This window comes from Myotis myotis, unplaced genomic scaffold (genome assembly GCF_014108235.1).
Source record: "Myotis myotis isolate mMyoMyo1 unplaced genomic scaffold, mMyoMyo1.p scaffold_m19_p_1, whole genome shotgun sequence".
Classification (NCBI taxonomy): Eukaryota; Metazoa; Chordata; class Mammalia; order Chiroptera; family Vespertilionidae; genus Myotis; species Myotis myotis.
In genome coordinates, this window is record NW_023416313.1 from 215933662 (window position 1) to 215959502 (window position 25841).

The window sequence follows — 25841 nt, forward strand, 5'->3', positions numbered from 1 at the left end:
CGATAAAGGCACCGTGTCAGCAATCTGTCTGTGCCTCTCCTGGGGACTCCGAGTCTCACTGCCAGGATGTGCCAGGCATTGTGCTCATCAACCCCGGAGACAAGCACTATTACTCCCATTGTGCAGATGAGGAAACCGAGGCTGGGAGGAAGCTATTAGCTTCAGTCCATGCAGCTGTTCAGTAGTAGAGCTGGGACTCCCCTCCAAGTGTGCGGGGCTCCCAGACTTCTGGGTCTGGGCCTCCATGGCACGCTGTCTCCCGCAGAGAGAGCCTGGGGCGTAGCTCTCTGGGCCCTGCTGCAGCACAGCCCACACACAGCAAGCTCCCTGCGACCCTTAGAGTCCAACTCGAAGAGCTTTCCTGGGTGCTGCTCTGTGCCGGGCTCTGGGTCAGGGGATTGAGGCAGGGGAGGGTGGGGAGACAGAGGAATTCATGGCTCCTGCAAAGAAGTACAGGAGTCTCCCCTTCATAGGATGTTTTACTTTCTATGTTTCAACTGTGGTCCCAAAATATTACATGGAAAATTCCAGAAATAAACAACCCACAAGCTTTAAACTGCACGCCAACCTGAGCAATGGGATAAACTCTCGCACCATCCTGCTCCCTCCCATCTGGACAAGATTCATGCTTTTGTCCAGGTCGCTGGATACATGGCCCGCCTGTCAGTCACCTACTAGCCCTCTGGGTTATAGAACAGACTGTTGGGGAATCACAGTGCTCGTATTCCAGGCACCCCTATTTTACTGAATCATGGCCCCAAAGTGCAAGCGTAGGGATGCTGGCGATTCAGCTATGACAAAGAGAGGCCGTAAAATGCTTCTATTTTAGTATGATGGTTGTTAATCTCTTACTGTGCCTAGTTCATAAACTGAACTTTACCATAGGTGTGTATGAAAAGGAAAAACAGTACACAGAGGGCTCAATACCACCCAGAGTTCCAAGCATCCAATGGGGGGCCCGGCACATATCCTCCGCGGATAAGGGGGACCACTGCACTAACATTTTGGTGTGACTGCCAAAGCTCCGATTTCTCCTGCTGAGGGGTTGTGGGCCCCAGAGGCAGTGCCCACGGGATCCTGCAGCCTCTGGCCCGGGGCCCACCGCGGGGCAGAGCGTACCTGCGTGGAGCCAGATCTGTGCCAGTGTCATCCAGGGGTGCAGCGGGCCCTGCTTGGGGGTGCTGCTCTGCAGAGACGAGGCCACTTCGGACAGCGCCTGCTCCACGCGGGAGGCCGCCACGGATGTGGCGTGGATCGAGCCTATGAGAGGTTTCCGAGAAGATAACATCAGGAGTGAAAGCACAGACCCAACCAACCAACCGCCACCCGCTCCCACACACAGACAGGGGTGCAAGACGGACACACGCCCCTTTCCCCACGAGGTTTCTAGGTTTCCTTGTCTATAAAGAAATACAGTCACGGCAGCGGAAACTACTTCCCGTCCTCTGCTTTAGCTCACCTCTCAGTCAACAACCAGCCCCCCTGCTAAGCTCCCAGCTCCCTCCAGAAGCCGTCTGTGGGGTGTGAGTGGGGGCAGGAGGGGCGGGGCCAGTGCACGGCTGGGACACACCTGTTAAACACGGCACACGTGACGCCTACACAGGGAACTTACAGAGCATCCCCGTGAGGGCCTAAACCTAGAAACAGCATGCTCGCCTCCTGGCGACCCCTGCAGTAGATGGGGGCCATTTTCAGGACAAACCTAGCAACTCCCCACTTCATTCCCTGGCCTTTGGGAGGTGGGCAACACCCCCAGATTTGAAACCACGTTCTAGAACACGACTTTACGCTGGTACTAGATGCGTGGAGGGCGGGTGACAGCGAGGACGCCCGGGCCCAGCGCCTGCTCCTGCCTGACGCTCCCGGAAGCCCTGCTGTTCTGAAAGGAAGGGAGAGGAGAGGAGCTCGCCCACTGGCCCACGGAACTTGGTGGAAGAACTGCTTTAGGTTTTTTCAGGTCTTATTTTGATTTTAACCTTTTTATGGAAAAGTGCTATTTTAACTTTGATAACCAGGACTTGCTGCAGTTTCCCTGAGATTTTGAGTGAAATAAAGGAGGTGGCCGTTGCTTGTGCCTGACCTGACAATGCTGGCTTACCTGCTGGCTGAACAAGCGGTTTTCAGCCGTGGCTTCACCTCGGAATGACTTGGGGGTTAAAAAATCATGATGCCATAGATGCATCCCAGACCAAGGGCATCACTAACTCCAGGGGTGGGGCCAGGCGTCTATTCGTCAGCCACCCCGTGATTCCATGGTGCGGCTGAGATGGATGGTACCACTATTCAGCCAAGGAAAGCCCGAAGGCGTGTTCTACACATGCCGACAGCCTGGCTCTGCCGCTTCCCTGCGGCTCAGCCACCTGGGCACAGAGCTCCCCAGCGTCTGGGTCTCACAGCCCCTTTAGACTGAAGAGTTGCTGAGACCCCTCGAGAGAGTTTGTTTACATGGGTTATGTCTATTGGTATTTACCTTAGGAGTCAAAACTGAGGTATGTTTAAAAGAGTCATTAACTCACTTCAAAATAATAATAAATGACGGTGCTAGAAAACTTCTGCGAATTTCCCACCAGGTCCTCTGGCTCCTTTGCTACAAGAACTTAATGGCTTTGGGAGGGGCTCCGTGTGCTTTTTGGATGAACTGCTTTGTTGGTCTGGGCCACAAATGAACGGATCAGAACTTCTGCCAAATGAACGGGTCAGAACCTTCCCTCGTGGTACCTATGTACAACTAAGCTAGTGGATTCCTCTCCTTGGAATGTCTCCCTGTGAACAAGCTCTGGGAGTGATGGCGATGCTGACAGTGGCGGCCACCACTTCCAGAGAACATTCCATGCTCCTGGCACTGGGATCAGCACTTTACACATATTATCTCATTTAATCTTGAGGCAAAACTGAGATTTAATGAGGTTATGTAAGTTACCCAAAGTCATACAGCCAACAGATGGCAAAGCCAGGACTCAAACACTCGCTGGGATCCAAATCCAGCCTTTAAATCCAGCCCTGACAGCACTCCTCCAGGAAGGCTGTGCGAGCCTTCTGTCTCTCCCCTGTCACTGGCCCGCAGACAGCCCGGCCTCGGTGCTCGGGGCTCCCAGGAGCTTATCACACCGTTGTCTGTGAAAGCTGAAGTCACGGTCTCTCCTATTGGACCGTGGGCGGCTCCACAAGACAGGAACCAGGCCCTCCACTGAGGCATTTTCAGGGGTAGCATGCCAGGCCCGTGGCAGATGCCTGCGGATCGCATGTGTGAAGGACTGTGTGCTGTTTGCAAATGCGGCACTGTCTGGGTTTGGATGAGTGGCCCTCTCTTTCAGATGCTCTCCTTCTCCTTCTCTGCTCTCCTTCTCACAGCCAGACCTCACTGTCTCACAGGGCTGCTCGGTGTGGCGGTCATCATGCCCTGGACTAAAACTGACCGTGGACGTAAACACTGTACCTCACTCAGGGATCCCCCTCCCCACCCCCCACATCTCGAGAGGAACTAACCCATTTGGGTATGGAGCGTGAGTGCTATCAGGACTAATCCTTCCTTCCTGGTCAATCCCTTTTTATACACACGTCACAGGGCGGAGACCCTTCATGTTCTGGGCCAGGGATGGATATCGGAGCATTCAGATATTTACCAATAATAGCAGGGGACTAACAATAATGGCAAAAATATTTAACAGTCAACATCTATATTCCTGGCAATGGCGCAGGAAATAAAATTCTTCCACTGGATTAGAATTTGGAGGAAAACAAGGGCTAAACATCATTTTGAATCAGAATGAATGTATCTGATTAAAAAATATCATCCAAATATAATCAAAATAACTTGCGTCTTACTGTTTCATAGGACTGAAATGGTACATGTCAAAATACTGTAGATACTGGATTCTGATTTATGTACGTGAACACTGAGAAGTGCTCATCTAACCTACATCTTTTCTTTCCCACCAAAGCCAACGTGTTCCTACAGCGTGCATGGTGTGAAGCTTGGAAAAGGAATCGGACGGAGGGTATCGGACATATTTCTAAACGGAACCTATGGCTGGAGAAATAAGCTTCCGAGTCATCCGGTTCGACAGGTAGGCCAGGGCGAGTGCGGCTGCTGTGCTTGTTTACCACACTTGCTGGAGAAGTGCTTGTCGCCGTGGCAACCCTGAGGGTGAGCAGCTGCTGCGCTCCAGCGCGTCCCTCGGTCACAGGACACAGTGGCTCTGAAACCGGGCCCTGGGAGCTGCTGCAGGCGGAGGGAACATGCCCCCAGACCTGGCCCAGGTTCTGTGACCTAATTTAATGGCCTGAATGGTCCAGGCGCCATAAGAGGCCACGCGGCTGACGGGATCTGTGCTTCCCCAAGCCCACTGCCTTTTCTCTCCTCACCCAGCCGCCCCAGTGGAAGCGTTATCTCGGACACCTGACACGAAGGCAGGGGCCACTTAAGAACGGTCCTGAGCCCTGCACCCAGGGCTTTGTCTGGGCTTCCCTTGGACCGCCATGTGCTGGGGCAGGAGGGGGCGGGGGAGCGAGGCAAGGGCCCAGGGACTGTGGGGCCGAGGCATTGCCCTGCGGACCAAGAGGCCCAGGAACCAAGGCCGCTGGCCTCGGAAGCTGCGCGTCAAGCTCCGGCCCCTCCCGAGGACTTCTGACCCAGCTCCTGTCATATGCCGGAGCCTGTTGAGAAACCCTGTCACAAGCAGGACACTGCGAACAGTCAGCTCAAATTGCCCTTGCGGCTGAGCCTTTACCAAAATCCCTTTTCCGGAGCACGAGACCTGCGGCTCATTTCACGCAGACCTCCGGTGTGGCAATCGCACACGGCCTGCATGTCACCTCTCCAAGTTCATCATTCAGAGGACCTCACAGCCAACAATTCTGTTCAGCCAGGGGCACGCTGCATTAGGCGGCTTGGTTCTGTTTGAGAACCTGGCGTGTCCACAAGCAGGGCACTGGACACAGAGCATGCTCTGTCCCGCTGTCCTCTGGCTGGGCCTGGTGGCACTGAGTGAGTGGCTATGGTCTAAAGGACAGCCACCTTCCCTCTCCCCTCCCATCTTCACAGCACGCAGAAGGTAAGCTTGCCCTAGAGCAGCGGTTCTCAACCTGTGGGTCGCGACCCTTTGGGGGTCGAACGACCCTTTCACAGGGGTCGCCTAAGACCATCCTGCATATCAGATATTTACATTACGATTCATAACAGTAGCAACATTACAGTTATGAAGTAGCAACGGAAATAATTTTATGGTTGGGTCACAACATGAGGAACTGTATTTAAAGGGCCAGAAGGTTGAGAACCACTGGCCTAGAGGAATCCCTGCCCGCCCAGTGACAGGCGAGCAGCAGGGTCCCAAAACAAGGGACAACGGTCACGTGATGCATAGAAAAAAAACCCTCCACCAGAGAGACCTCAGTAGATGCATCGCACACGCGTGCTCGGGATTCTGGCTGCTCTGTGCTTCCCGGCCCCAGAACGAACTCCGGGGCCTCGTGCGCATGAACATGGGACCGTGGTGGAGCACCAGCCCCTCTCTCTGCCTGCCTGAGGCCCGGCAGCGACCTGCCCGCCCACCCGCGCTGGTACCACGCGGAGCGGCTCCAGCCTGGCATCGAATCACTGCCGCGCAAGACTCTCTGTGTTCATTTTCCCTTGGTCCTGACGTCATTCAAGGTTATCTGTCAACAGAGTTTACTCAGCTTCCAGTTCCTGGAGGCTGACCCCCTCACCCCCCAATCTATTAAAATAAGCAGGAAAAGAGGAGCGATTCACCTCTAAAGCCCCTGACTGCCGAGCCGAAATCCGCGTGACTCAGCATTCTGCCGCAGAGCTGTGCTTAACGTTTTTCATTTTTAGCAGGAAGAGAATTTCTGTTTCTCAAGTCAGGGCTTGGGAGCAGTTAGTTCAATACTGCAGACTGCTGGTGGCTGGTGACCCCTGACCCTGCCACCTGTGCACAGAGAACCAGGGTGTCCTGGGCTGAAGGAGGTGGCGGCTGAGTAGCTAGTGATGATTCTTAGTTTTTGAAGGGGGAGGAGAGAGAGTCCACACTCACTTCAACCCTCAAATTAGGTGTATTCTCTCGGTACCTTTGTAAGAACATGAAACATTTTGGTGCGTCTCCACCGCCCGTCTTTGCTGGGGGTAGTCCTGTCTGAGCAGGCGGCAGGGGTGTGGCCTCCTGGAGCTGCCTGTCACCGCCCTCCCACCCACATTTCTAATCCCAAGGTGGCTACCTCCCTCTCTGGAGCATGCCCACTAATGTGACGGGGACATGGGGCTGGAGCGGCTCTCGGGACAGCTGCCTGGTCCTCCCCCAACCCCACTGGCCAGGAGGCCTCCAGCTGTGGGCCCCTCTGACACGTAGCTTGGTCACCATTCTAGTAGCGACTGTTCCTTTTTACGGAATGGAAGAGAACAGGACAGCAACCCCAGTCCCCAGACGAGGTCACAATTTCCCATCGACTAACAGAATTATCAAGCACAGTTGAAACCTGACAAAACGTGCCTCTGAAAGGGAAGGCTCTTCCCGGGAAAGCGTTAGGGAAGGGTCGCGCTAAGGCAGGGGGAGGCAGGGCACGGTCCCAGGCGGGCATGCGGGGTGGCCCGGCCAGGCGGTCACACAGAAGCGTGGGGGACACCATTCCCATGCATGCAGGGAGATGCCAGCTGTCAGGGCCACGCGGCCTGGGCTGGAGACAGTACCTGCTGGAGGACCACACCGGGAAGATGCCCCCGTCTCCATAGAAACCCTCCCCGATTGCTAAGGCTGTGTCTCTGGCCTGAGTGCCCTTCTGCCTGGGGAAGGTGTTTTCGTCTCTGAATGAGGCGAACAGGAACAGCCTCTCAGGTTTGGGGGACCGTCTAATGACTGGACACGTACTCCTCAACCTCTACCCAAGAGCCATTTATTATTGATTTGTCAATCTCCTAAAACCCCATTCCATCTTGTTTAAAGAAAGACACCACAGGACTAATGCAGACTTTAATTTAACCCAATTAGCGAGAAAAGATTTATATTTGAATCATTAAGGCTGAACTTTTAAGATGGACACCCCTCAAATGCAGTGGGGTCAGCCATAGAACTGTCCTGGAACCCAGTGTCCTGACCTTTGAGAGCTGGGCTGCTTCTAGGAAAAGTAGAAAATACAAGTCCCTGGTATAAATGTCCCGTCCCCCCCCCCCCCCCCCCCCCCCCCATGAACCATGACGCCTCACTGTAACTAACAAGGGCTGCCTGAAGGTTTAATGCCGCCCGACTTCCTAAAAATCAAGGCTTTTTCACGTGTCCGAGGAGCCTGCTACTGCAGGGACCCTGGCGTGAAATCTTTTTCTTTCTGAAGAACCCTAATGTAAGGGTAATGACAAACATTTGTTTTCTATTATGGACTTTTAAAGGCAAAATGAAGGCACATACAGGCCAAGCAAGATTTCAGAGGAAAAATCATCTCCCGGAGGGGTGCATTGGCCACAGGCAGCAGAGGCTCCGATCTCCAATGCACCGGATCATCATGTACCTTAGCATTTCCAAGATGCGGGGCCTGGAACAGCGATTCCACAGGGTGGGGGAAACGAGGCAATCGGGTTGGACACACTAGGTCAGAGCTAAGAGAGTCTTGAAATTTTTTTTTTAACTGCAGGACTTCTCAGAGCCTTTAACGTGCTCATGTGAACTGTGAGTCTCTGAAAATATTTGCCCAGGCAGAATCAGCGTCTCAGAAACAGCCTTCGGAAAATGTGACCATTCCCTAGTGCCTTAAAGAATACCACCTAAAGCGCTAGTTCTACATCCGGGGAACTGCTTTGTCTCCTTTAAATTTTGGCAGATGTAGTTTACGTTTTATGATGTCTGTTTAGCTTATTTTAGGAAAACTAATGATTAGAATTGCTTTTCTATGCTGCAATAATGGCTGAACTGGAAAGGAATTTCAAGATCCAACTGGTTCCTTCTTCACAAAATTTACAGATGGCCCGCACCTGGGCCACCGGTGTCTCATGTCTGATCAGCTCAGGGGCCTTCTGACCCTCCACTGCACAGCCTGACTTGGGCATTTTCCCCGCTGTGCCTTCTTCTGTGGTCCTTTCCAGGCAAGTACTGCCTCCTCAGAATGTAAATCCAAGCGTTAGCACCTCAGGAGAGATGAGCCCCGGGGGCGAGTGGGCAAGCGGGTGGCAGCTGAATGTCCACACCATCTCCACAACCACCCGCCAGCAACCACCACACACATTCCAGGAGGGAGGGAAGCGTGACTCTGAGGCCCTGGGGAAGGTTAACAGATCGGTGGACTACTTACTAACTGAAAAAAGGGAGGGAAAACCATGAAAGTATACTTCTGGAGAGTTGCCTTGGAACAACAAATCAAACCAAAAATTAAAACCAAGAAACAAAACATTTGAAAAATCAAAATTGAGGCTAAAAAAGCAAATAGAGTACTAATAACCTTCCAACTGTAAGTCTGGCTGTCTGGAATCGGATTGCAATTCGAGAATGACACAGAGTTTTCCACTAACAATGATTTTTTTCTTTTTTAAACAAAGGCCAACTGGGCATTCCCCTCTCCGTCTCAGCGCTCTGGGCGCAGGCAAGCTGACCGATTCATGTACTGTGTTTTGTTTCCAGGGCAGGAAATTCCAAAGGGAAGGGAAAAATAATCAAACAAGCGGTTTTCAGATCTTTCCACCCATGAACCCTGATTATGATTCCAAGAGTTTGTAGGGTTTGGCCAGTTTTCATTTCTATGAAGTCAAAGGATTGGAGGGAGAAATTCATAAAACGTCAGGTCGTGGCTGTCTGTCCTACAGAAAGGACTTGGGATTCAAGTTCAAAACAACTTTAATCAGGAAATTCTACACTTACCGCTGACGTATGGTACGCTTTCCCCGTCTCCAACTAAGCGCTGCATCCACGGGGCGGGGAAGATTCTCGGGAGAGTCAGTCTTAGTTTAAACACCTGGTTAGGGCCAGGTGCTCCCTAAAGGAGGGAGTGGGGGAGATGACTCATCGCCTCAAAAATGAACAACTGAGCACCATTTGGGACATATGCATACGTTCAGCAGAAAGCCAAGTGGGTGCTCCTCACCCAACATTTTATAACTAATCTGCTATACAGTGCCTCACTAGAGCCAGGATTTCAATTGTCCGGGTTTAAAGGAACACAGGGTCCCGGGGATGCAACGTGATACAGACTGGCAGGGCCTGGAGGTCGGAGGGCTTGTTGTGCAAATGAGTGAACGGCCATGGGAACATTGCTGAGGTATTCTAGAACAGTGAGATCCCATTTTATGACCAAAACACTGGGCAAAAGTCAATGCAAAAGACAGTTTTAATGGAAAAAAATGAAGTTGGCAATTGCTGCTAGGCATTGTTTTGAAGGGAAAAAAATATCTATTTTTAAGAAGGGGATTAAAAACAACATAAGCAGTTTATAGTTTACCAGAGGCCTGGTGCACGACATTCGTGCACTGGGGGGAGGGGGCGTCCCTCAGCCCAGCTGCGCCCTCTCGCAGTCTGGGACCCCTTGGGGGTTGGGGAACGGGACTAAGCCGGCAGGGGGACATCCCCTGAGGGGTCCTTAGCGCTGCCACGGAGGCGGGAGAGGCTCCCGCACCAGCCATGAGCCCGGCTTCTGGCTGAGCGTCACTCCCTCTGTGGGAACGCACTGACCACCAGGGGGCAGCTCCTGCATTGAGCGCCTGCCCCCTGGTGGTCAGTGCGCATCATAGCGATCGGCCGTTCAGTCGATTTGCATATTAGCCTTTTATTATATAGGATAGTATTATCTCCGTCTTCCAGTTCATGAAACTGGGATTGCCATTCAAGCAAGGTTCAGAACACCTGGTATGCAGACAGGTAAGGTCTGGATGTCTTATTTTAGGTCAGTGGTTCTCAACCTTGGCTGCACATTAGAATCACCTGGGAATCTTTTTAAAATCCTGATTTCTGGGCCTCATCCTCCGGAAATTCTGTTTCTTTGTTATGGGGTGGGGTCACAACATTAGTAACAAAGAAACAGAATTTCTGGAGGATGAGGCCCAGAAATCAGGATTTTAAAAAGATTCCCTTGTACAGCCAAGGTTGAGAACCACTGTTTTAGGTGATAGCCTTGTTTCTGTCCTGGCTGTGTGTGTGTGTGTGTGTGTGTGTGTGTGTGTGTGTGCATGTGTAACAAAGCAGGCTAGCCATCCAAAAGATGAGCACATTAGAGAAAGTAGTTTTCTCTGGCAATAGTTCCCCTTATGAGCTTTTGTTCAGCATATAACTGCGCATTTGGAACAAAGATGAGCCCTTATAAATCATGGATATAGGGATTAATTTTTCTGGCCCTCCCAGTAAAGTGAACATTAAATAAATGAGTCTGAGAAAACAAGGGTGGATCTCCTGAGAGCCATATTTAGGTCCCATTTAAAGCCTTTACCAACCAGCATTCCATTTAATTCAGGCTTTTTCTTTTCATCGACAGGTTCCCAGGCACCCTAAACAGACTTGAACATTTCAGTATTATTTAAAAGCAAGATTATATTAAGATGCTGCTCAATTTTTCTGCCTACTTTCAGAACATAAACCCTACATTTCCCTTCCCTGCAAATGGAAAATAATTTACAGCACTGCTTTTCAAAATGCTGTGCAGAACCCATGAGTCCTGGAATTATATGGGGCATTTTTTAAATGCAGCTTCCTGGGCCCTACCTCAGGCTGACTGGACTACACACTCGGGGTGGGGCCCAGTGGATCTAATCTACAGTTTTCAAAGCTCTTCGTGTGATCTTAATGCACAGGAAAGTTCGAGAACCACATATTTAAAGGGCATATGACCATTATCTTTCGAGAGTTAGCTTGATTATTGCATACTTATTGAATTAATTTCTAAATTGAAAAACCAGAAATATGTAGAATAAATTATCTGCCAATTGTTCTAATTTGCCTTTTCAAAAACTGCAACTTTAATTAATGCCTTTATATCAATGCCAGGAAAGCACAGAAGTACCTAGAAAAGCTTCTATTTCTTCTGCTCAAAATGGGTTTCTTTACTTTTCACAGAGAAGGCTGGAAATCGGGCACCAGTACCTCCTCCTGCCCCAAACGGCCTTTTGGATTTTCAAATTAGCAAGATATCTCTCTCAGATAAATTTGATGGAGTTTCCCATCCAGCTTATCAGTTAGGAAGATTATCAGAAAATGAAACATCAGGCAAATGAAGCAGATCTAACAGGAAAGAAAAAGCCATAAACCATGTTTACACCGAGAGGGTTCCTGGCGGGGACCTGGGCCATGGAATGAGTGAGCTGCTGAGGGCCACACAAAGGTATCGGGTTTGGGATGAGAATGAAGATGAGAAGATACAAACAGGTGGAGAGGAGATTCGGTTCTTGAAAGAGAAGAGGAGGAGGAGGAGGAATCTGACACTAAAAAGTGAAGAGAAAAAAAAAAAGATAAAAGCAAAAAAACTTTAGAAACACAAAGAAAAAATAAAACTAGCTTTTAATATACTCACATAAGCTGCAAAGAAAATGAGGTCATGTCATACACAATCATTCCTCTACTTGACAACAGAATACAAGTGTTTTTTGAAGAAAACAAATCTGTTGTTTCCCGTTGGTTATTTAATTGCTCTGCAGTAACAGCATGGCGTCACCGCCACTCAGGTTTACCTGGGCACCGATGCAGCCATAGACCCACTGAAAAGAACACGTCTGTCACCGACAACACCCAGGGCATTCTGGGGGAAGCTATTTGCCAGTCCATTGTAAAGGGTGAGAGCTTGACTTTTCCTAGGTTTGCTTTTTATGAGAAGCACTTACACAGAGCGTACAGTGGCGCCTCGGTTCTCGGACCTAATGCGTTCCGGAAGGCTGTTCGAGGGGCGATGTGTTCGAAAACCGAATCATTCCCCGCCCCTCCTTAGAAACAATGTGAATTGAATGAATCCGTTCCAGACCTCCAGGTGATTCCACGTTTTAACTTTTCTTATATCCAGTACCTGTCTAATGTACTGTTTAATCTATAAACAAACACTTCTTTTCTAAAATTTATCAAACCACCCCCTCCTAGCCTCGTTCCAGGGGTGTCCTTCAGGTCAGCCTGCAGCATCTTTGCTTGTTCACATCCTAGTACCACTGCCTCCAAAATGCGGTCAGCGGCTAACCGCTTTCGTTTATCCAATCAGTCGCAGTTTTCCCACCTCTTCAGTTGCCTGTGATCATTGTTTCTTTCATACCCTTAGCAACATTAGCACTCCTGATGGCTGTTGTATATTTTTAAGTTGTGCTAATCATTGATTCCGCCAGCCACAAAAGCATCCTCTCCTTTGTTTGTTGGCTGAGAGATGCTTTTTTGTCATGCTAGGGTATCAGCCTGAAAGGGTTGTCAGTTTGAAAATTGAAGTTTGGTTCAATAACCCAGACATGTTTTCTGTGAGCAACTTGGTGGAGAACCAAATTGCACGAGATGGGAGATGTTCCAGAAATGAGGTTTGACTGCATTTATGTTTTCCCAGGCGCGGATACTGAGGTACAGGACGTGCCAGGTCTCAGCCCGGGGCAGTGGGGCGCTAGCTCTCTAAGCTGGCTGGTGGCTGTGCGCTGGGCACTGGAGAAGGGGCTTTATCTTTAATATAACCCAACACCTTGCCAAAGCAAAATCATTCTTTTAACTGCATCCTGTTTTGGAGGCCAAGGGAAGAAAACACTTTTTTTTCACCCTCTATTTAAGGAACTACCGATTTGTTCCAAAGAAAAGATAGTGATTTGCAGCTTCAGAGTTACGACTGTCACCCCACTGGATTCCTCTCTCCATGGCTGGGACCATTTGATGACCGAGGGGGTGGGCAGGAGGGCCAGAGGTGATGTTAGCTGGGAAATCATGTTCTTTTGTGGGGAGGGCTTTTCAATTTGCCACATCCATTTAATAAAACCCACAGTCAGTCCAAAGCTCCTAGACATGGGTTCCCCTAATGGGACTCCACAGATCTGTGTATGGACAATTTCAGAGGTGGAAACCCATGCTCTAAGTAACTAACCACTCCCCAAACCAAGCACTCCTCACCCGTACTGTATAATGACGTAGGTGTATAGCAATGGTGTTGTGCTAATACTTTTTAAAGGTTCTTATCTGTTTGACATATACACTGACATTTTAACAGGTGAAATATGATGTCTGGGCTTTGCTTTAAAATGCTCTACAAAACCCGAGTGTGGGGCGGGAGAGATGGCTGGGAAAAGAAGGCTGGCAGCAGACACATGGGGATTCATTGTATTACATTGTAGCCTGGTGTATCTGAGTATCTTCCACAGGAGAAGATAAAAAATAAACAGGGAGTGAATTTTAGTTCAGGAACAGAAAAACAAGAGATGTAAGCGTGCCCGTGGCTTCACAAAGGAGTCGATGTGCAGTGGACGGCGCAGCATCGGCAGGACCGTGAGGTGGAAGTTCACACGTCCACTGGCCACATGCCCTTGCCGACACCAACAGGTGTGGCTTTGCTTGTGGCGGATGCCCGTGCCCTTTAAGTCAGGGAGTTTAGAAGAACAGTGAGGCCCCGGAGGTAAAGGGGTCTGAGTACGACTGTCCTCGCAGGCTCCTGGGGAAGGGGCCCAGGAGGAAGAGAGCCTGGTCCTGACAGCCGACCTTCCAATTCTAGAAAGAGGGGGTTAGAGTCCCCTCTAGCAGGACTGGACTGGTCTGAGTCAGAGTCTCTGCCTGGGTTGTAGTCTACACCCAGTAAGGCCTGCAGATCAGTCCGGGCGGGACCATCGCAGGGGGAGGCGGAGTGCGGCTTGTCAGTTTGCATTTGGCGCAGTGGCCGCGGGATGTTAAATGTTAAATGCACTGGTGTGCAATTTAGGCTGCTTCCAAGGCCCGATGTCCTTCTGACCTAGGGCCCTGGGATAGGACTTCCCAAGCTGATTTTCAACAGGGAGCTCAGCACAGGGATGCAGCCTCCCGGCCACTGCGACGCCGCCGGGCTTGGGTGGGTACCACAGTGGCTGCCAGAGGCCCTATCCCTCCCATCCTGACGGAGGAGAGCCTGCCAGGAGCCGGCTGTGCGTGCCTCAGGCCTGCTCCCTCGCTTCCTCTGGGGGGGCTTGCTCAGGAGCTGGGACCTGGCCTGGGGCAGAAGAACCTGGAGGCTCCTCTCCAAAAGCCAGCCCATGAAGAGCAGGCACACCCAGCCCGGGACTGGCCTCACGCAGGCCCCGGGGCAGCGGAGCAGCAGCAGAGCCAGGTTCCGAGTGATGCACTGGAACTCCTTGAGGCTCAAAGCAGAGGGAACTTCTGTATATGTTGTGGGTCTGTTGAGTCCTCCAAATTGCCACTGAACAGTCGGAATTACTATTAGAATTGCTTGTTGGGAGTGTTGGCAATGACGGGGGACTATTTATTCCTCTGTACTTAGGGGGATGGGGAGAGGCCAGTGAGAGGGAGGCACAGACATCTCTCAGAGGCGGCGCGTGCTACGGGCCTCCACGTGGGACAGTGGAATCAGAGCTCAGAGCCCCCCCACCCCCCGCCTCCTACAGGCTCTGGTGCTGGATGTATGTGTGTTCACATGTGCAACTGATTAGAAAGCAAAACCTGGGTTTCAGCAAGGTCTGCAATCTAAAGCAAGAGGCAGAAATGGGAAAGCAGAGGGGAAGCTGTGGAGATGGGAACAATCTAATTTTAGTTTTGAATTTTAGGCTCTAAGAGCAAGGGGGAGAAATAGACAGCCCTCAGCGATGTGCTGGCCATGTCGCACGACTTCCCCACGGTGCACACACTTGGAAAGGACACGGGGAAAATGCATCTCAGTTGAGTTTAACCGACTTGCGTGAGTTGTGCTCCCAGCCCCAGTGGCCGTCCTCATCCCCGCCCCTCGGAGTTGGCACCATTCCGCCCCGCCGGCTCTTCACTCTCACCTGTCTCCGGGTCGCTGAAGTCTGGCAAGGTGATCGTATTGAGCTGCCGCCTGTCTGCAATGGTTCTATCTAAGAGGCTGCTCCCGCGTCCAGAGTCACTGCAAAACAACAGCGAGGAATGTCAGTCATGTGAAGGGTGGGCGGGAGGAAACAGATCCCACCAATGAGGACTCCTGAAGAGCAGCTGTTGCTGTTGGGTGCGTTTCTGATGTTCTTCGGCACCTTTTCATCTGTTACAGAGCACCTGCTTCCCGGCTGGGGCTGGGACTGCTTTCAGCCATCAACATCACTAGCGTGGCTTCAACCACACCCACAGACCTTGCTGATTTCAGCCTCTTTTTGTCATTATCCTATCTAATAAAGAGGGAATATGCTAATTGACCCTCATGCTGTCATGCCACAGCCAATAAGGAGGGAATATGCTAATTGCCCGTCCCACCCTCAAAGATGGCGGTGCCCACAGCCACAAGATGGCAGCGCCTAGTCCCCTCAGCCCTGCCAGGGCGGCAGGTGTGCAGCAAGGCCAGGCCTAACCCCAGTGGGCCTTGAATAGCGGCTGCCCAGGGCCTTTAATAGCGGCCCTGGTCACTAGAGGCTCAGGTGACCAGGGCCGGCCGAGGCTTGCGCTGCTGGCAGTGGCAGCAGCAGAGGTGTGATGGGCATCACCTTCCCCTGATCGCCAGTCCTCTCCCGCCCCTGAGGGCTCCCAGACTGTGAGAGGGGGCAGGCAGGGCTGAGGGACCCCGCTCCCGTGCATGAATTTTCATGCACCGGGCCTCTAGTAAAATATAAAAACTACAAGCCCAGGGCCCCATCCACCTTACTCCGAGTCTATAGCTCATCACGCCCGTACATGCCCTCCTCATGTGTCCACTCGGCGCCAGTGCTTTTTAGCCCTCGCCACGCAGGGACGTCACAGGGCACTTCTAAAACCACTCATGCCCAGGGCCCACTCCAGAATACAAAATCAGAACTTCTGGGGCTGTCAACACTTTTCAAAGCTCCCCAGAAGGTTCTAATGTACAGGTGGATGCAAGGACCCCTGGCCCCTACTCTTCAAAGGGCAATCACAGCCATGGCCTCGTTTGTGTCCCAGAACAAGCCTTTAAGATAAATTGGGTGTTCGATACCCATTTGGCACACGAAGAAGAGGAGGCGTGAGGTCACACAGTGAGCGGGTCGTGGGTAGGGCTGGAGCCGCAGCGCCGCCCAGTGTTCCTGAGCCGGAGAAGTGGCCTTGGGGGGGGGGGGGTGCAGCCCAGCAGGTTGTTGGCCACTTCCTGCACGAATCCCCTCTCCAGCTTTCTCCCACATGGGACCCCCTCAGGCGTAACTGGAAGGACACACAGCTAAGGGACTTCCGCTACACAGACTCCTGTTTTTGTTGATCTTTAAAATTTTGAGAAGCTTGTAAGCAAAAACAATACTATTCTTCTTTTTTCCTCTCTCATGATAATCCCATCAAAGAACCTCCCAAAACAAGCTGATTTGCCTCTTGAACTGTGAGTCTTTAATACGTTCCTTTGTCCGTTTGTTATCAATCTGGGGGCACTAAGGGTGATATTTTTTGTTAAGAAGTTCAAATTCTACAATAAAGGAACACAGTTTCCTTCCTTACTGCAGCTGTTGCGAAAAGTGGCACAAACAAGATTTGGTCTGAAACTTAATATGGTTTGCAGGCTGCAGTTTCCACCTCAGGGATGGAGCTAGAGAAATCCACAGGAAACAGGAGGAAGCCTGCTGCATTCAGGACAGAGGGCCGGGCCGCCCAGACGTTCTACATCCCCCGGCACATGTTTTCCGGAAACTGTCCTATTAGTTATTTCCACCACCAAGAAACAATAAATGTCTCTGAGCAGCAGCTAACATAAAAGTACATGCAAATTTTCATTGAACACATTACTGTCTAAATGTTTCTAGCACGGGTCTATGTGTTTTTAATGCAAACATTACTAAAACATTACAAAAATAGGAATATTGCAATGGCTCCCACTTAGGAGTTTTTCAGAAGATGTTATCTCAAAAGGGAGTGCATTTTCCATCATCTTGAGGATCCCAGACATGCCCTGAGCTGTTGGTGTTGAAAAGGAGGGTATGCCTGGGCTTCCATGGACCAAATCCGAGAAAGTGGATCAGAAATGTCCATTTCAGCCACAATCCTGGAGGCTTTCCACCTCACCCTGTCTCGGGGCACAGGGCTGGCTGCCACGTGTGATGCTGGGTCCTGGGACTCAGCAGGGATCTGTCCCTACATCTGTCCTATCAAGTAGGTCGAGTTGGGCAAGGCCACTTCCTGTGCTGCAGAGACTCCCCATCAGATGGAGGAGTCAGAAGAGGTATAGCGTCTAGGCACACCCAGATGTCATTATATACACCTACAAACACGCACCTGAGGGCCGTGTGGTTGGCTAATTTCTGGAGAAGTCCCAGCCGTCTGGTGCAACGGGCGGGCGGGGAAGCCGGGTGAAGGACCACCTCCAACTCCAAATGGTAGAAACCCCAACTGAGGCCAAAATTTTAACCTGTGACCTTCACCCCCCCCCCACCCCCGACAATGACACGGCGTTTATTTCCCCTCCACCAGCCGGGAAACTCTATTTGGCTACGTTCCCTAGTTCCTTTGGAAAACAGAACATACACATAACTATTCAACACGGAGATGCTGTGGTTTCTGCTCTGAATGTTGTGATGGATGAGAATGTGGAAGAAGGGGCAAAGGGGGCCCTGCCCACCCCGAGTCCCCGTCACTCCCTCACTCTGGCCAATGTCTCTCCCGGAAGCCTGGAAGCTGCTTCCTCTCTCTCCCGGTCACCTCTGCTTGGACCCCTCCCCGCAGACCTCCCGCCCCCCCAGGTATCTCGCATCTTCTCTGCGGGGCCCTAGGCTGCCAGGCGCTCCCACCAAGGGGAGGAAACCATTCCTGGTCAGTGGTCGAGAGGATTCAGGGAGAGAAAACTGGAAGGAGCGGCAAATCCAGGGTACATAAGCTGAAGAGATCCACCCATGTGACGTGCACAGCAATGATTTCCATTCCCCACCAGGACTGAAATTCAGAGTGAGCTGTAGTGATGGCTAAAGCTACAGTGGGGACTGGAAGCTTCTCTTGGAAATCCTCCACCTTTTTTCACACACGGAGGGTAACCAAGAGACAAGCCGGTGGTAGGCTAGGAGACAGAACCTGGACTTCTTGTCGCAGCTTTGCCTCCTCCCAGCTCCGGGGGTGCCTGGCACACAATGAGCTGATGTGAGAGGGGGCCTTGGACCGGACACCTGATGCCTGGCCTTCTGCAGGATGCTGAAGGCTGGATTACAAGAGCCAACGCAAGTTCCCAACATCCCAAACCTCAATTTTCCCATCAGTAAAATGGGTATGACATAACATGACATTTTCCCACTTTATAGGGCTACTTTCCAGATGGAATCGGGGCACACTTTGTAAAGGAAAAGTTCCACCAAAACGGCTGTGAATTAGTGTGAAATGGGGCCTCTAAATTCCAACTGAGGTTAGAGCGAAGCAACCATCTTAAAAAAAGAAACCACAAACTTTAAATGCTACTCATTAATGAGTGATTGAAGTAAGAATTAGGGAGAAAGTTTTCTTCCCATCACATGGCTGCCTGCTGGAGATGGTCCACGTGGCAGTGACAAGCGGGGAAAGGAGCGGTTAACAATAAGAGACAGAAATAATAGAAGCTGGCTCTGGCTGGTGTGGCTCAGTTGGTTGAGCATCGTCCCATAGACCAAAAGGACACCAGTTCAATTCCCGTCAGGCACAGGCCCAGGTTACAGGTTCACTCCCCGATCTGGGTGCGTACGGAAGGAAACCAATTCACCTCTCTCTCTCTGTCTCTCTCTCTGTCTGTCTCTCTCTCTCTTCCACACACACACTCTCCCTCTCTCTCTAAAAAATCAATAGAAACATATTTTAACAAAGAAGCTGGCTGTCCACTCAGAGAGGCAGAATGGTGGTGGAGGGAGCTTTAGTGTCAGACCTGGGTTTCACTCAGCTCTATACTGACTTCACTGCTTGCTTAGCTCCAATTTTATCTCCTACGAATGGAAGGACAGTGGTTATCCTGCAAGGCTAACAGCACGGGGTTGAAGACCGCATGGGAACGGCGAAGGCCAGCGCCGCCCGAAGGGAGCGCCTCCCTAGCTGAAGGCTGTCCTGTGCGGTCCAGGAGCTGCTGGGCCTCGGATGGGGCTCTGGCCGGTCAGAGGTCACACCGTCTTGGGTGGCCAAGTGACAACGCACAAGCGGAGGGGGCGTTAGAGACGACTAAGAGGGTGAAGACGAAAAAGGAGGTGGATTTCTATCCTAAATGCAAGCGAAACTGCAGACCTAGGGAAGCAAACCCAGGCTTCTGCAAGGACAGACACCCTGCCAAGGGGACCCTCGTGAGAACACCCACCATCCTGCTCACAGCAAGAGACACATCCTCGGGCGGCAGGTGGGACGCTCTTTGCAAGCTGTCTACGTGCGGTTCAGGGACCAGCTCAGAGAGCTCTTCCTTCCAGCAGAAGAGGGCCGCGCAGAGAACACGAAGCTGCGTCTGTTCTCATCTGGCCCCACTACTGCCCGTGTCGTCCTGTGCTCTGCAGGCCTGCGCCCGCCTCAGGATGGAGCTGGGAGGGGCAGGAGCCCCGGCAGGTTGAGCAGAGCCCCCACCTCCCCCCTCCCCCTGATCAGGCTCCAAACCAGGCCCCCCTCCCCCATTTTTACCCCCCCCCCCCGCCCCCATCAGTGTGGACCTTCTCCAGGTAGAAACCAACGGCCTCCCACCCAGATGCTTGCTGCCTCGTTTTTGTTGTGGTTGCTGCTGTTTTATACTCACGCATGTGTTCATGCGATCCCACCCTTTTCTAAAACCCCCTGTGACCCGATCGATCGAAGATTCACGGCTGCTGCACCCAGCGCTGCCCTGATCTGAGAACTGCGACGCGTGCTGTCCCTCTCAGGACACAGCCCTCCCCTCTGGAAGCTCCATTCTCCTGCCAAGGTCAGTCTCCTCACCATTCGGGGAGGATGTCTAAATTTGCACAATGGTAAGGGCTACAGGAGAAACATTTATTTATATCCCAGAGAAAATAAATGAAGTTTTTTTAAAAAAGAGGAAGCTCCTTAATAAGGGGCTGCCTGCTTACCACCCCCTCCCTCAGGCTTTGGGAATAGCTGGAGGGAGGAGTAGCTGGAGGGAGCAGTAGCTGGAGGGAGGAGTAGCTGGAGGGAGCAGTAGCTGGAGGGAGGAGTAGCTGGAGGGTGCAGTTCTGTGATGGGTCCCCCTCTACCCACCCCCACCCCCATCCCGGCTGCGCCTGAAGCCAGGGTTCCTCCAGCTCCAGCCCTCAAAGATCCTTTAGGAAACAGAGGAAGTAGGGACACAGCCCAGGCATTTGGTTAAGTATTTTTAAAAAGCTTTCCAATTCTGCTATTTTTTTTTTCTCTTCACATTCAATATTCTTGGTTGCTAAGTGGGAGGAAATGTGGGGAGGTGGGAGAAGTGTGGAGAAACTAGGGGAAACTGGCAATGCGCACGCGGGTGGATTTATTTTCTCATTTCTAAAGGGGGCACAGGCAGAGGACGGTGCTCGGGTGAGGATGGTAGCAGCGGCCTGGGGAGGGTGTCCTGATCGCTGGGCTTGTGGCAGAGTCTCCCCAAACCTGCTGCTGCTGATAGGCCAGGAGGGAGGGGCTTTGGGGAGCATAAATACGAGCATTTTCTATTTCTGCTTAAAGACTTAAAGAAGGAGAATTTTTAAAAAATTAAAATGATCTTTATTTTCAGAACATACCCACAAAAGGAAAGATAGGCTTCTCATCAAGAGGAGGATTTATGGTTACGAAGGGAACTCTCGCCTAAGTCCTGCCCCCCAGCTCTGCAAGGGAGCCCCCTCCTGCTGCACCCCCATGGGGCCTGCGGTCCCGACTGTTAATGTCAGTTCCCAAGGACCCATGCCCTTAGCAGGGCCCTGATCATGACATGTTTCTTAACTGCAGAAACTTTTGTGAAACAGAATCTCACCGGGAGCCCCACCTACACTCACTCTGCTGCTCCCTGCTGCCCACCCCACCTTTCCTCTCCCCAGGCCAGCAGCTGGGGGCCACGGCCACGGCCACAGCCACGGGCCACGGCCACTGCCACGTGGCGGCCTCCTGGGAGGGCCAGACTGAGCAAGCCACACCCTTAGTCCACATGTACCATCTGAGCCATACGTTTTTAGGCTCCCAACTTTGAAGAGCATAATGTGAGCTGGCCATACATCTACCTGCGAGCTTGAAAAACACTCTGAATGTAGGAGCAGTTGTTTGAATTCACTGGACTCATCACATCCCTGTTTGTTACATTACTTGCCTGATAGGGCAGGCGCATCAGAAACCTAGACACGCAGCAGAAAGAACTGCCCAGGCTTGAACATGGCCACTGCAGGTTATGGGGTGTCTTTCAGCACATGCCGGGGGTGGACAGTGCACGCCCCCAGGTGATCTGCCTCTGAAGGGTGGGGCCCTAGGAGTGACTCCGCTGACCACGCCTGGTCCAGATACAATCGATTTCCACCTTGCACGAAAGATAATCCCAAACAACAAATTTCATTGTCCTACAGGACAGTGTTTTTGCATGTATTTGCAAATTTGTTTCAGCGTATCTATTTTTAAAGTCCTCTTTGAACAAGCCCTACCATTTTACTGATTCCCTCTTTAGCTAATGAGGTAAATAAAATCCTTGACACATGCTTAATTTCTATTTGAGTCATGACTTTAACTTTTTGAAAACAGCACTTTCCTGTGCGCATAGCAATTTCTCCTCTCCTTAGGAGGGCGTGGCCTCTCGTCTCGGCGGGTCTTTTAAATATTCCTGTAGGAATCCGATCTGGAGTATACAACCGACTAGCCTACCCATAAATCGTCAGCTAGTCAACCATTGCGAGCTGAGCCGAGTGGCCACCACGGCAGCAAAAGCAAAAGAAACCCATGACCTATGGCCTCACCAGCCACCAGGAGAAAATCCCCTTAAAGAGAGAGCGTGGGAGGCTCCCCGCTGCCATCTGCTGTGTGGGGGCCTGGAGGGGCACTGCGCAATGCCAGTCAGAGGGCACTGAGAGGCGGGGGCCCACGCGAGCCCCACACAAAACAGGCCCCGCTGGCCTCTTACCTGGGGTTGGTTAGGTTGTAGCAGGATTTCCATATTTGCAGCATGTGCTTGCAAGTGAGCAGCGCCTCATCCGGGCCCCGGCACAGCGACTCCAACTTCACTTTGGAGAACAGCAGTCTGTGGTGGGGAGACAAGGGAGAAGAGGACACAGCTGACACCCGAGGGAGTGGCCTGGTTCGCACTCAGGAGCTACTGCACTCACTCCAGAATGGGGCGTCCAAAGGCCTCACCCCAACAAGGGCTCCAGAGCTCCCGGCTCAGCACGGGGCTTCGTCTGAGCCGCACCTGAGGCCAGTGCAGGCAATGACCGTGTGTGGTCGGGCGAAATTCATCCGAGTGGCTCATTTTATTCAGGACACGGGGATTTCATTAAGAGCATGCTTTTCCAGAACAAAACCAATTCTCCTGCAAAACTGCAAAAATTCATTGAAAGCTAATCTTGATTTGTCTACAAAATGACACAGAAGATGTGTCTCAATTGATGTAAATATCTGCAATTAACCTTCCACAACGATCCTCGCCACGTGAAGGTGGACAGATCTCATAAGCTTTGAAAAGCTGGAGCTGAAGCGCTGCCACGAAGGGCGACCCCTCCCCTCTGTCTTCCCAGCCTGCTATTTAGCAGCCAGGACTTCACCACCTCCTTCCATAACCGTGGTCTCTTCCCTACTTTGTTATCACCAATGGCTTCACCTCCATCAGACCTTCTGAGCGCTGAGCTTAGACCCTTCTCTCTTTCTGGGACCCTCAGCGTTCTCCCACGCAGAAATTTACTTAGGTCTCTCTGTCCGCATCAGCTCTCTTGGTCCTGCGCTCATCACGATCAAGGACCTGCCAAAGCCCCAGCATGAGCCCAGGCACCTCTTCATGGTCTTCCTACCCCTTGACCTGCACAGCTCCAAGAAACTGTAATATAAAGACCTCCTGCCCTGGTTTTGCTCAGTGGTTACAGGGGTGGGGACATACAAGGCCCTAGAAATAATTGGTCTGGCCCTGCCAAGGCATTAGGGGTGAGTTAATGAAATGTTTGACCCAATATAGCAGGCTAATTTTTAAGTTGATAGTTGTGTATGACCCATGAATGATGTTATAAATACCCAAATGGCCCTTGGCAAAGAAAAGGTTTCCCACCCCTGGGTTAGAGCATTGGCCCTCAGACCAAAGGGTCACGGGTTTGATTCCCAGTCAAGGGCACGTAACTTGGTTGCAGGCTTGATCCCTGGCCTGGGTTGGGGCACGTGCCGAAGGCAACCCATCAGTGTGTGTCTCTCTCATATTGATTGATCTTTCTCTCTCTCTTTCTCTCTCTCTCTCCCCCTCCTCCCTCCCTTCTACTCTCTCTAAAAATCATTGGAAAAATATCCTTGGATGAGGATTTTAAAAAATCTCCAAAAATAATTTTCATTCCCAGCTCAAGAAACTACAGTGATTCCTTACTGTCTGTAATAATAAGTCAAATCCCTCACTGAGTCCTTTAAGGCACTCGGCCCTCTGGCCACGCCTATGGCACATCCCGGTCTGAGCATCCCTCCGATGGACCCGTTACTCCTGCTAATAGAGTTCACTGGCCCAAGGCTATGGTTCTGTCATAATCCTGTGAATATATACGCCATGTTCTCCATCTTAATCTCTACTCACCACATATCTCTTCATTCTTCCGAAATTCACCTAAACCCACCTCATCAAATAAGTCTTCAACTAATACCACTTTTACCCCTTCATAGTCTCTACCCAGTACGGACCAGATTAGCTGGTGCTTGCTGTTAAGGAGGAGGAGGAGGAGGAGGAGGAGGAGGAGGAGGAGGAGGAGGAGGAGGAGGAGGAGGAGGAGGAGAGAGGAAGGAGCTCCTCTCCTTGTGCACCTGGCCCTGCGTCTGGCCCTTTAAGAACAATGTCAATGCCATCTCTGTAAAACCCCTTCTCAGTGGCTGGTGTTTCTCTCCCTTCTCTCCCAACCCTTGTCTCGGGCCTCACCTCCATGGCGCCTAGAGCTGTGCTCAGATGTCAATGGGCCTGAAATCAGCATTTGCTCACTGACTACTTTCTCTATCAATCAGGATATAAAGAAACATGTTTCTAGTGGTTTAAGTTAGACATCAGGGAGAATCCCTCGGCCACCTGCAGCGTGACGGCCTCATTTGAAGGCCCTTTGGAGGAGTTAAGTCTCTTTTTCCTCCGGGGTCCCGAGATGGAACGAGGGTGTCCTAACCGTCACTGCCCAAGCTCAGGGCGAGCTGGCGCCAACCACTCCCTCTGAATGGAATGCAGGGTGCCCCAGGGGACATGCGGGCTTCTGGGGAGTCGGGGGCCAGCTTCCTCAAGCCCGGGCTTTTAGGGGCCAGATGATGGAACGGCAGCCAGGTAGTGCAAGGGATGCGGTCTCTCAGCTGCAAGCAGGTGGGCATAGAGAGGGAGCCCAGGCAGGCGGCCAGGACTCGGTTTCTGCTCAAAAACTTCTCAGGAAGAGGGAATTCCCTGAGGCCTGTCCAGGCCCACCTGCAGGAGTGACAGCCACTCGGGGGGTGTGGAGGGGCTTTAAGGGGCCAGATGCTGACGCCTGCTGATGTCTTCAGTGAGCCTGGGAGGTGGTGGAACGTTTCCACCAGAACCTCCCACCAAACTGGGTCAACGGGGAGAGGTGCTACCACAGAAGGAGAGGTGCCAAGGGTCACCTGTCAGCTTCTGGTGGAGACCTACCGGAGGCCGAGACCCGCCTGGATGCGGGCTGGTTGCCGAGCAATTCTGGCCTCGGAAACCTGCCTAGGACGGGGCGATGTTCTCTGGGAGCCACCCGAGTTCCTTGGGCTCGGCCGGGCTCGAAGGGTGCCTGCCCCAAGGAGGGCCTCCAGCTGGTGGGGACTGTCCCCACACAGGCGGCGCTGTGGCTCCGACAGCAGTGCCCATGGGTCCGTTAATGGTGCCCAAATGCCAGAGCCCATCGCCACGCCTCAGCTTGGGTGGGGGACAGTTCTGAGCAAGGTTCTTGGCTGGAAAAAGAACTTCTAATTAACATGAAATAACAGCTTGCGCTTACTGGCTGAGGATGTGGAGTTGAAGAGGTGTGGGCTGGATTTAAGGGAGCCAGACAGGAAGAACAATAGGTGAACTGCTGAGCCCCGCTGATGGAGAGAGACAGAGGAGCACAGGAGAGAGACTGGCAGGGAATGGCAGCCCAAAAGCACGGGTGGGGGGGAAGCGAGGGCTCAGCCGCCGTCAGCGTTCCCAGTACAACGGGCAGGACGCCTCGACGAGCCTCCCCCTGCGATACGCCCTCGAACGCACAAGTGAAGGCGGAGACAAAGGCTCTGCCTCAGAGACTGCTCCTCATCACCATGTCCCCAACCCGAGCTCATTCACAGGCAAAGACAACACCAACAACAGGACAAGGAGACCATCACCACATTCGCCGAGCCTGCTCCCACCCGATAGGGCTGCTGGGGACCTCTGCCTGTGTTGCCTGAGCACGCCAATGACGACTAGCATGAATTTGTGCGGGTGATGTCCACAGGTATGACACTCGCCTGCCGAGGAAACCGCGAGGCCAAAAACAAGCTCCGAGAAAATGTGGGACCAACCAGCACCGAAGGCATCTCAGTATGTAGCACCTTTAGGGGGGACAGTGGAGAGTGGCGACCAGAGACCGTCTGCTGCCCGTCACCCGAGTCTGCCCATGAATAAAGTGAGATGGTTCTCTAAGAATAGTTAAGAAGTCACCTGCTGGGAAAACGGTCCACTCCTATCCCCTATCTCTGGCTCAAAGTTCATTAACCCAATTTACACATTTGTTGTTCAGAAGCTGATTGAAAACTTACAGGAAG

General features: G+C 51.9%; 1 protein-coding gene across 7 annotated transcripts in view; it reads right to left on the reverse strand.

The window, feature by feature from the left end:
• TTC7B (tetratricopeptide repeat domain 7B) overlaps positions 1-25841 on the reverse strand; it is a 188684-nt gene that overhangs the window by 32281 nt on the left and 130562 nt on the right. For 3 of the 7 annotated variants that reach the window (XM_036315440.1, XM_036315423.1, XM_036315477.1), the window contains 5 exons: positions 22024-22140; positions 14873-14970; positions 11216-11380; positions 8272-8322; positions 1120-1260 (listed from right to left, as the gene is read on the reverse strand). In XM_036315440.1, the coding sequence (XP_036171333.1) occupies positions 1120-1260; positions 8272-8322; positions 11216-11380; positions 14873-14970; positions 22024-22140 (572 nt within the window). The remainder of the gene's footprint in view (positions 1-1119; positions 1261-8271; positions 8323-11215; positions 11381-14872; positions 14971-22023; positions 22141-25841) is intronic. The other 4 variants (XM_036315451.1, XM_036315470.1, XM_036315431.1 and 1 more) reach the window with 4 other exon arrangements.